At 37.3% G+C, this 12188-nt stretch overlaps 1 protein-coding gene across 1 annotated transcript; it reads right to left on the minus strand.

The window, feature by feature from the left end:
• Positions 1-2572: 2572 nt before the first annotated feature.
• On the minus strand, positions 2573-10779 carry tradd (tnfrsf1a-associated via death domain). The gene is made up of 5 exons (XM_053317292.1): positions 10714-10779; positions 6176-6329; positions 5799-6079; positions 5183-5330; positions 2573-3497 (listed from the first exon to the last, which is right to left on the minus strand). Exons 2-5 carry the CDS (start codon positions 6324-6326, stop codon positions 3199-3201), a joined length of 879 nt encoding a protein of 292 aa, XP_053173267.1. The 5' UTR covers positions 6327-6329; positions 10714-10779; the 3' UTR covers positions 2573-3198.
• Positions 10780-12188: the final 1409 nt, after the last annotated feature.

The following is a 12188-nucleotide window of genomic DNA, read 5'->3' on the forward strand; positions in this document are numbered from 1 at the left end:
TCTCTCTCTCTCTCTACAGGGCGGCGCTGATGATGATGATGATGGTGATGATGATGATGACAGCGAGCTCGAGCGATTTCATCGAGGAAGAAGAGGGCTTGGCTGCGCGAGACTCACCTAACGCAGACAATCTCGTTGACGTCAGAGCAGCCGAGGCAGGCGCTTTAATCACGTCCTATAAAAGATTATTCAAATGAAAGAGGCCTTTAAATGGCAAATGTTGCCCTCTTGTCTCTCGGTATTAGTGGGAATTGTGCTGTCAGTCCAACACTGATATTATTTAGTTATTCAAGCGTCGCAGCGGCGTTTAAATCACACAGTTCATGGTTCAAATAACATAAACAGACCTTAAATACACAGGCATGATGATGGACAAGAGTACAACAAAATTATTTAAATTAGCCTACATACAAAATATAGTCGGATTAACAGCTGTGGAAGAGTAGCCATACCATATTGTAAAGTGCTTACAATTAAAAGTCCTGCATTCCAAATGTTACATAATTAAAGGTATATCAGTCTCAGTGATGGGGAGTAACTAATTACATGTAACGGCGTTAAGTAATTGAATTATTATATAAATGTAAAAGTGTAATCCGTTACAGTTACTGGGAAAAATGTGTAATTAAATTACAGTTACGTATGAAAATGCGGATGATCTGAAGTTTAGACCTTTAAGATGTTGCTCAGAAGGGGTTTTTCCTCATTTTTGTACTGAATACATGTATTGCTGTTATTAATTCTTTGAAAACAATATTTTTTATATATATTTTGTAAATAAATTATGATGTGGGATTATTTGGAGCACACATGGGTTTAAATAATGTCACAGTACCAATTAATCCCATGCCAGACTTTTGACTTTTTTCAGAAAATATCTTTGTTTTATTTTCCAAAAACTACGAATATACTATGAATTAATTAATACTTTTTCAAATGAGAGATAAATCTTGCTTTATAAGAAATTATCTAAACCATATCAGTATCCATGAAAAACACCTGAATTTAGATTTTGGTAGGCTTAATGGGTATACTTACCATAACACTTGTTAGTAAATTAGAAAAGTAAACAAATGTAATAAGTTACATACATTTGATTACATAATTGAAATAGTTACATTACTTATTACATTTTAAATAGGGTAACTAGTATTATGTAACCTATTACATGTCCAGCCTTCCCAACCATGAGTGTTGGAAAGATTAACCTATATTTTATAGGCTCATCACACATTTTGTATATAATAATTTGAACTGTGAAGTAACTTCAGCTGTTAAATAAATGTAGCAGAGTTTATTAAGTAGGACAATATTTCCCTATGGAGTGTAGAGGAGTGGAAGTATAAAGTGCCATAAAATTAAAAATTCTCAGTTAAAGTGTATGTACTTACATTACTTTTCCCCACTGGTAAAAACACCCCATTAGAAATAAAACTGCATTCAAGGACAAGGAACACAAAAATATTCTGAGCTGAAAAAAACACATAATGCAGCAGATGAACTCTAGTGAAGTGATGATGGAGTCCAGTTAAAGCTATTTTCAAATGCTTTACATAACCTCGTGTCTGGCAGTTAGATCTCATTTAATGAAGGGATCATGTTTTTATGTAAAATCTCAATCTGCAAACTTTAACACTCAGATAAAAGTAAAAAGGAATATCAGTTTGTATCTAAGCTGTAACAAGGATTTTGGAAAATCATGAGTGCAACAAAAAACCCACCAACGTTAATAAATAGATTTTTAAAAAAGGACTAGTTGCACAAAAGTTGAAGTATTTAAAAAATATCCATGAATAAACCACTTCAAATTTATTTTCCGTAACTTTCATTCCCCTTCACTTTAAATTAAAGTGAATGCCAGATCTTCAATTCTGTTGGAAAGCACAAAATGCTTTTTATTTGATTACGTTTCTGCCATAAAACAACCAGATTTAATGTTAGTCAGGCTTTAAAACCACAACATATGTAAGATCTGTCATTGTACAATGTAACATTTCTTTTGTTGTCATTAAACCCCTGAAATTCCCAGAAATGTTACCCAGGACCTGAAAGGACCCGAGTGGTAGCCTCTGCCTTGGTTACAGCAGAGGTAAAGGGAAATGTGGTTTATCATAACATATAACACTGTGTTTGTGTATGTTGGGGGTTGTGGCCATACCATATAGCAGAAATGTGTGTGTGTGTGTGTGTGTGTTAAAAGCTTCTAATCCACACATCACATCTGGATGGATGGTCAAGTGGAGTAAAAAGGGGGGGTTGGGCTTTTTACACTGGACCTGAATGAAACCAGAAGGAGCTCAACCTGCAGTGACTCTATCCATCAGTGAATGTCCTCTTTGACAGCCAGGTTGAGATAAAACCTCCACACATACACACCTCAGCTGCAATCTCCACCTATCTGCCCTGAAGCTGCCACAACGTGACACCTGCAGGCACATACGCGCATCCAGCAGCAGCATTGGTGATCAGCACAGTTTAATCATATGAGCGAGTGCACGTGTGTGAGTGACAGGCAGTGATGGTTGAAGGGGGACAAATAGAGAGAGGGGGGGTGGGGGGGTATTAACACTAAATTACACCTGAGGGAATTTTGACAAAATTATGTTTTCAGTTTTAATTACACTAATGCATCGAATACAAACATGAGGACTTTTTTTTTCAACAATTTAATTTGTATGCACCCATTTTGTAGAAAAAAACAATCAATATCCTTCAGTTGTGCTCTCATTAGTGACGAGACACAACAGGTTCCAGCTGTAAATCGACCTACAGAGCAGAAATAAAAGAGGTACATGATAAAATCAGTTTAAACAGTGCATAAAAACTCACACAGCACACCGTGACAGTGATGACATTTCATCTAAATGGATTAGTAATAATAATTGAAAAAGCAAATCAAGAAATTGATCAATCAATTCTTAGAGATGTTAGCATGTGTTTGCACCACCTGTGCAAAACACGCACACACACACACACGCGCACGTACACTCGCACACACACACACGCACACACATGCACGCACGCACACACACACAGGAATCATTTCAAACATGAGGATGGACACACATCATCTAAGATCAGACATACTGCATAGAATAGAAGGCAGGACAAAGTCAACAAAGTGAAGACATGACCCCCGTCATTTTTCACGACTGCTCCACCTCTGCACTTGTACACGCAGAACGAAAGCACACACAGTTACTCTCGTGGCTGAATGTCCAGAATATTTTCAGCCAAGCTGGTGAGTTTGCAGTCCTCCAGTGCTTTGACCAGCCGGCTCAGCTTGGCTGCTCTCCCCTCCGCCTGGATGAATCGGCTGAGCAGCTGATAGGCTTGCTCATACAGCCCTTCTCTCTCATACTCGTAGGCCAGGTTGTCTATGGCCGGACCCTTCAGAGCCCGGCAGCTCTTCCCCAGGGCCCTCCCTACATGCTTCCACTGACGGCCCACTCCGTTAGAAAAGCTCTGAACATCTGCTGCAGTCAGCATTCGGTCCTCTGAGGGGTCAAAGGATGAAGGAGAAATAAAAACATTAATGTAAATTGTACTTACTTTGGATTACATAAACTGGCAGTTTGTAGACAGATGTGTAAACAATGAACATTTCCCAGAATAACTTTTAGACTTGCTGCGCTCCTTCCCCTTAAAGGACATTAACAGGATTTTTACATGTAAGTTCTTCTGTTAAGAGCTGTTGCTCAGCACTAAAAACACAATCCTGACATATGATCCCCTTTTAAGTAGTTGTTTTAAACATATTAGCAACCAATTTTCTATAAATACATCCAACGGACACAGAGGAATATTGACATTCATTTGGATTCATGTTCACCATGACAAATAAATGTTCAACCTCCTTACAGCTCCCAACAATTTCTGAGAGAGCTATCTGACCCCTCAGGTGCTAAAATTCTCACTATGTTCACAGGTCTGTAGTGGGTGCATCAGTTCAGCTAAAAAACGCTGCTGCTACAATTAAGTTTTAGGTCATAAAAACCAAAACAATGAGCTTGAACACGACACACTGAAATACTCTATAGAGCTGCAGGCAGAGTCGGGGAATGTGTGTTTATTGCTACACCTTTTTAAATCACAAAATGTGATTTGATCCAATAATATATAAAAATATCAGTCAGAGGAGTTTTAATATCCACTTTGTCAATTGATACTGATATTCAGGCTTTCAGCTTTTGGCCAGAGTTTACAAACCGCTTTCAATTTGTTGGATAAAATCTAGCAATACATTTTAGTAATCATCACTGGTTACATTATTCCTACTTTTTCTTGTGTTTCACAGTGAGTGAGTGAATGCAATGAAGTAGAGAATTCACAGAGATTAATTTGTAGCAAAACATTAAGTTTTTCTAAGATCATTTTATTTAGTTTTTCTAAATATGGAATAAAATGGTCATAATTTACAAAAACCATCCAGCAAAGTTAATACATTTCACTTTCGGTATTGTTTGTAGTAGCTCATCAGGTAATGTTTTCCTTTTAATTTAACAATTCAACATGAGGTTGACAATGTCAAATTAATGCAATCCAAATATATTATCTGCTGGTACTAATCTCCCCCATAGACTGACCATCAATTTATAAAAGGTTGGATTAGAGAGCCATCTGACAAACAGCACTGAATTTATATGCTGTCAGGAAATCAAACAAACTGTGAGCAGGTTTGAAGGAAAAGAAAACATGAATTTAACAGCAATTTGCATTTTAAAAAGCTGCTTTTCAACAACAGACCATCAAATCTGGGATGCTAGAGCTTCATATCCGAGCATGAACGCACCAACATAGAAGAGACTTAACTTCTTTTTTTTTGCAAAATTGTGGCAAAAAAATACTCATCATCATTACATATTAAAAAAGCGAGTCTCTCATCTCTACAACTTCACTTCAACATGCTGTTAAAATGGCCTGAAAGCAACATGCGGTTTGTAGTCAATATCATACACACAGAAACACTTTCGTGTATGTTCAATTTCCTGCCGATTCATTACAGCTTTGTGGTTCAGGTGAATCTGACAGGATGTATCGAGAATCTCAAACTGAAGACAGATCTTTTTCTGTGTGATACAGATTTTAATCTCCATTGTGACTTCTTTTAGCTAGAAGTCTGTGAGTCTGTGAAGGACATGCTACACAAACCTCAGAAAGGAAACCTATCGTCTCGACTCACCAAACACTCTGTTCTGAAACTTGAAGCAGTTGCTGGGTATGGGAGACTCCTCCTGCGTGAGGGGGGTCGACAGCGCGGCGGGACCGAGGGCCTGGCTCGTCAGCTGCTGCTCAAGATGATCAATCTCTTCATCACACAGCCGCTCCGGCTGACAGGAAATGACAAAGATCACTTAGATGAAATAAAATGAAGGAGAGCATTTAGGGGAGAGGTTGATTAGACTATCTCTGTGTGATTCCCATGTTATTCTCCAGCTTTATCTCGCCTGTGAAGACATTTTTTCACATGACTCCCATTTAAACTGATTTTCACTTTTATTTTTGTAGCTCTTCTATTTAATTTGTTCATTGTGAGACCATCTAGTACACACTCAATCAAGTGGTTTTTAGTATTAGTGCTGGTTGTGCACATTGACAGCTGTTTCCACTGGTTGGAGACTCAATTAACCAATCAGAGGAGAACCTCCCCTCCCACCAACATGAGCACAGTGTCAGGCTGAATAAATGAAGTGAAACAAAATGAGGCTTCAGTCTGATTATCAGGCTCAGTACCGACCTCTAGATTTCTTTTTTTTTTTTTGAGCTCCCATGAGCATAGACAGAAACATACAGTATACCTGTGAGAGGTGGATGTGCTGTAGGCAAAGATCCAGCTTGTCCAGACAGAGATCCAAGATATGTGTGCTGGCCTTGAGCTGGGTTTCCACGGTGATCTCTTGGGGCAGAGCAAGAAGCCGGCAGGCATGCTGGGAGAGGGATTGACGCACTGCTCCGGAGCTGTAGCTCTCGAGGAACTGTTGACACGCTGACACATCCACAAACTTCACCTCCACCCCCAGGAAGGGATCAGCGTCGTGCACTTTTAGTATCTCATAACCGCCCAGACCTCCTGCAGAATCTGACCACAGAAAACAGATTAATTAATTTGACATCAAGAAAACACAAATGTTTCTTTTTTATCTTAGTATGCTTAACAGTTCATGTCGGTGCTCACCTATAAGTGTCAGTTTGATGACTTTGAAAACAATGAACTTTCCCTGTTTGTCTTTGTAGAGTGAGAGCAGGTTCACGCTGGGACAGAGCGACTGTAGAAACATAACCGCACATCCTGTCCATGGTCCACGATCCACAGTCTTATCCGCCATTCTCTGAACACAACGTGAAACACACTAATGAGTTAAAGCCAAAGACGAGTCAGTGCTGCTAAAATATTTGCAGATATTCCTTTTCATTACATCTTACATAACACTTATCTCATGCGTCTACGGTTCTCCCAAAGAAGATTTGTGCTCACTGAATGAGAGACGAGCCCTGAACGTCACATCACACAGGCTTACAACACGTCTGATACTGAAACTGTAACTGAAACTATTAAAATGAACTATTCTATTAAAAGTCTGATTAACTTTTCATCTACACACAGATTTCTCCAACTCATAGTGTGAATATGGGTGTAATATGTCTGCTGCTACAACTCTTTCTTTCATTTTGATGCTGACCCTGTTAACAATTTATTTTTCTCCATATGCATTTGTAACTAATTATATTAAGTTTATTGACTATACTGAATATATTTTGACTTAATATATTCAGTTAAAGTGATTTAATATATTTTAAAATACAACATATCAGACTCCGTTAGAAGTCCTGGACTTATTTCCATCATCGTGCCTGATGTGTTCACAGTCCATCAACCATTAATACATTTATATGCCATCACATGTCTGAGCAGCAGCTGCATAGTCTTTTCTTAGTCTTTTTATGTAAAATGATCCGCATCAATAGAACTGATTTAGATACATTTGACTACTTCCGTGTAAATGTATAACTACTTATTTCTACCCTTGTTTTGTTGGTTGTATGAGAAAGAGCATTAATAGTATGACTACTCCAGGTTATATCATAATATCTAATAAGACAATAAGATAAACACTGACCACATGTAGAGATACAATATTTCAAATAATTCATGATTACATACAATATGTGCAGTAATGTCAACACATTTTAATAACCCATTCAACAATGTTCAGGTTTCTGATGAACTGTGGAGTTTTGAATGACCCACGTAGAGGTTTCTAGGGGGTATGCAAGATATTAGAGCTGAAACCGTTCATTCATTCATTGATTTGTTGATCATTAGAAAATTAATTGACAACAATTTTGTTAACTGATAAATCTTTTTTATCATTCCTCAAGCAAAAGTGCTACATATGCACTGGTTCAAGCTTCTCAGATGTGAGCATCTGTTGCTTTTCGTTGTTTTCCATCAGATCAATAAAACTGTCACCTGTTACTCTGATAAATTGTGATGAGTATATTTCACCATTTTCTGACCTGTTATAGACTAAATGATGAAAAAAGATTAATGGCAGTACAATATATTATTAAAAACCCCAGATTATAACAAATCCAAAAAATGTCGCCTCAGTTACACAACCATCAGACTCTGATCTTAACATGTGATGGGATGATTAAAACACCTTTCTTTTCATCTGAGGAGTACGTAGTTTCTTATCACTTCAGATCGAGGTGATGAGACAAATACATCAGCTAGAAACATATTTCCTCTTGGTGTTGAAACCATGTGTGTCCTCATGGTGACTGCTGGTTGTGGCCTCACTCCACCTTACCCTTTTTTACCCAACCTCCTTTTGAAACCCTCATTACATAAAAACATGTTTAATCTCAGTCCTCCCCTCCCCCAAGCCAGCCCCTAACTCCTGTACTCTGGCTGAACTACCGAAGCCTGCGAGCTCACTCTTGGTGTTGTCTCCATGCGCAGGATGCTTGGTACTCTACGTGGAAAGAGCATCCTCTGAGCTGGATTATATGCATGTCCTCATATCTCACTAATACACAGTATGCTTGGCCACTGGTTCTACAGGAATCTCTACAACTTAGCCAGTATGTAATTATATGCTATCCTATCTACCGGTACTCTGGAAGTATACTGTGAGATTAGTTCTCCAGCTGTATGAGGATTAAGTGATCATCAGGGGCTTAAAATATATCATTTAGCTTTTGCTGCCAAAAGACAACCTCTAGTATTCCCTGGACAGTCAGCTCGTCTGACGTTTGGTCCATCACAAGAATAAACCTCCAGAAATTAGTCATTTAACTTCTCTGTGGTGATGGTGCTAGTTTCCATGTTTTGGTTTTTATGACTCTAAATGTAAAGTCACAGGCTCATGATGAATGAAACTCATCTCACATCTAATGTAACAACTTGGTTTTAATGATGATTATTCATGATAAGTCTAAAATACCAGAACATACTGTGAGAGGAGCTCATCACATTCTGCCACAACCTGAGGTGACATGTACAAAGTTCTCAGTCCAAAATGCAAAGATATTTCATTTGCAGTCCTATGAAACAGAGAAAATAGTAACTGGTCACATTTGAAAGGCAGGAACCAGAAAAAGCTTTTTGCTTGATAAATCACCTAAACAATAAATATATTATCAAAACTGTTGGCAATTAACTTTCTGACACTCAACTAATTCATTAATCAACTAATCATTTCAGCAATAATAAATCATGTAGTCCTATTTTAATTGTTTTTATCCATGTAATTCATAGGCAGTGAATACATAACTATCTTGAACAATAAAATCGTAATTATAAAATTAAGTTGCACCTCTTGTGTTTACTGCAAACTTCTGACAAGGTTGTGAAACAAAACAGGACAAACTTTTTGTTTTCACACTTGTTTGTTTTAAAGGTCCTGCACACAAACAATGATGATAATGATCACATCTCTGCTCATGACATTTTATCAGAGTTACTGTAATCATTTTCTGACTTATCAATGGTTCACATTCAAGTTGTTATTAAAAATTTCTGAAAATGTAATGTACCTGAATTTTATAATTTGTAGTGACTGAAAAACAACCAAACAAAGATACCTCACATCAGCCAGGATCCAGAGTTCAAGATAATGAAACCCACATTTAGTGACTATAGTGTTATATAGTGAATGCGCACTATATAACACTATAGTAGCCCTCACAAAATCAACTATGCAACTAAATATGGAAATCAGGATCAAGCTGGCTGGATATAATGTAATTATAATGTCACCAAATTCATGTACTACTATGTTACAGTTGTATGTTTGCTGTACACAACAGGCACAACAAAACTAACAGGACAGTCAGTCGAGCACCACCTGTACAGCACAAACACACAGTCCTCACAGGTGATTTAATCTGGTAGAATAAGTGAAAACACCTGTGAAGGTGGAGTACGGGCGCCTTTAAAGGGCGGGTTAACAGTTTTTGAAGTCTGTCTTAAAACAATAGTAAGGTACCCAAATTTACATTGAAACATATTTTGCTTGTTGTAATCATTCCTCTTGTTCATACTGACCATTAGAAGATCATTTCATGATGTACTTACAATGCAAGTGATGGTGGGCAAAATCCACAGTCCTCCTCCTGTGCTGAATGTATTTAAAAGTTTATCTAAGCTTCAGATAGATATCGTTCAACGTTAGTCTTTTTAGTGCCAAAGTCCCTCTTTTTGTAGCTGTACTTCCACCGCAGCTCAACAGGGAAACATTAAAGGGTGTTTAATGCTATAAAGATTGTAAATGTGACAGATATCCACATGATATGACTAACTCAGACTACTCAGACTACTCATATAAGCTTCTCATCAACTTTTAAATGCTGTTTTGCAGAAATCGCTGTGTAAACAAACTGCAGATTTTGATCACTATCCATCTTTAATAGTCAGTGTGAACAGGAGGAGTGATTTAAGCGAGTAAAACCTGTTATATCACACCTGTTTGTTGTTTTAAGATAGAGTTGAAAAAATGTGAACCTATCCTTCAAGGTTAGCTACATTTGTACAGAGAAACTACTGTTTTATGTTGTGTACAGTGTGTTTACTGTATCAAAACGTTCACACACAAAAAACAGTGTAAATACGGGTTGAATACACTTCGCAGTAATTCTACGGATGTGCTTTTATAATGTAGGCTAACTTAGGTGTGGAAAAAATGTAGCTAAAATATACAATAAAGTCACGTTAATTTAATATGAATTTGATTATATGTAGTTATTAGTAATTAAAACAACTGGACTAGTTGAAGACGTGGTTGCTAAGCGACCCATTGGAGCAGGCGTGATTTATGGTAGTGAATGGTGGTATGTTATTGTGCGTTATTGGTTATGGTGGTATGGTAGTTTACCTGAAGGAGGTTTTAGCTTTAAAGTGGCTTTACAGTGTGATTCAAGCACCTAGAGACAGCAGAAGTGTGCTTAATAAAACTTTTAACAGGTAAAAAGTGATATTAAGACGTTAAAAAGACTCCGATGGGTTTGGTGTGAGAGAGTGAGAGTGTGGTGTTGGTAAACCTGACGTACAGTGGACACAGCCGCCGTAAAACTTCCACATACAGTTATACAGTTAAACTGACTGTACAACTAAAAGTCTCAGGGCCAGGCTGACGACGCCGTTACTAACTAATCCATCTTTTGATGTCGCTTTACAGCCATCTTAGTTAAAAGTCGACACAGACTTACCTCAAAACTTTGTGATATTGTTCGCAGACGCTTCCTCCTCGGGGATCACGTCCAGTGACACAGAAAGAACTTCCTCGCCTCCCATTGGTTGAGCGGACACTAAGAAACGCTCTGATTGGTGGAAATTAGCAAGCCGGGAGAACATAATGACGGGAAGGAAGTGATGTTTTCTTCCCTTTGAAGTAGGAGTCCATATGTAGGGCAACTCATCTATACAGCTGTTTAGAGTTATACAGCTTCAAATACTGCCCATCATCATATATGTAAGGGGGCAAAAACTGATGAGACCTGAAATAATTCATGAAATACAACAAGGAAGTGGTGGAGGGCCACAGGCTGCCTGCTCAAGTCACCAAATTAGTGATACTGTCAGTTTGAACAGATACATACCATGTACTTTACTTTAATACATGCTCTTACTGTTGGAATTTAATCTGTTTATTCAAATTACAAACTGCTGGAAAAGTCAGTAAATTTATGCCATTGACAGAACAGGAGTACAGAACATACACCGTAGCCTACTGTGCAAAAGTTGTAGGCACTAAAATAATAATTATGTGAACAATGAACAAATGATGCCTTAAATAGTTTTTATTTATCAATTCAGTTCATAAAAAGTTCAGTAATCTACAATAGATAAGAATCTAAACATCTAAAGTGCCTAAAACTTTTGCACAATACTGTATATCATGTTGTTACCATGACTTACTGTAGTTGAAATGATTGGTTAATCAGTTATTCAACAAAATGTATTCCTGCTTGTCCATACCAGTAGTAGTTCATACCAGTAGTATGAACAAGCAAAAACTCATAAACTTGCTGATTCCATCACTTCAGATGTGAGGATTTGTTGCTTTTCTTATGTTTTATACTACAATGAACAGGCCTTAATTAGGGTCTTGACAAACAAAACAAGCTATTTTCATTGTATATTAATAATTTACTCTTTCAGATGCAAAAAATATAATGTGAAAGAAGCCCATCACAACTTTCCAGTCGAAGATGACGTGTACAAAGCTAATTTTTCCCCCAATCAACAGTCCAAAACCCAAAAGTATTTCACTGACAACGCTATAAAACAGAGAAAAGCTGTGAGTCTTCTGCAAAGAATGGCATTTTTTGTTTGGTATATCAAAACAAGTCTTTGGGCTATTTTTAAATGTATTTGATAGTTTTCACTATTTTCTGACATTTAATAGAATAAATGATTAATCAATGAACTGAGCAAAACAATTTAAATATTAATTCATTATGAAAATAATAGTTAGCCCCTGCAGCTACAGTTCAATATGCTCTCTTTAAGATTGATGTGATTATTATGAGGAAACTCACGTCCTAATTCAAAAGAAACTAAGGAATATAAACTTGTTCTTTCATCTAAATGGCTATTTTACAGTTCACCCTGTAAAGATAAAGAAGACCCAGTTGTTTTAACCAGTATGTACAAACATTTTTACTCACAGCCCTTATGTGGA

This window comes from Scomber japonicus, chromosome 1 (assembly GCF_027409825.1).
Source record: "Scomber japonicus isolate fScoJap1 chromosome 1, fScoJap1.pri, whole genome shotgun sequence".
NCBI lineage: Eukaryota > Metazoa > Chordata > Actinopteri > Scombriformes > Scombridae > Scomber > Scomber japonicus.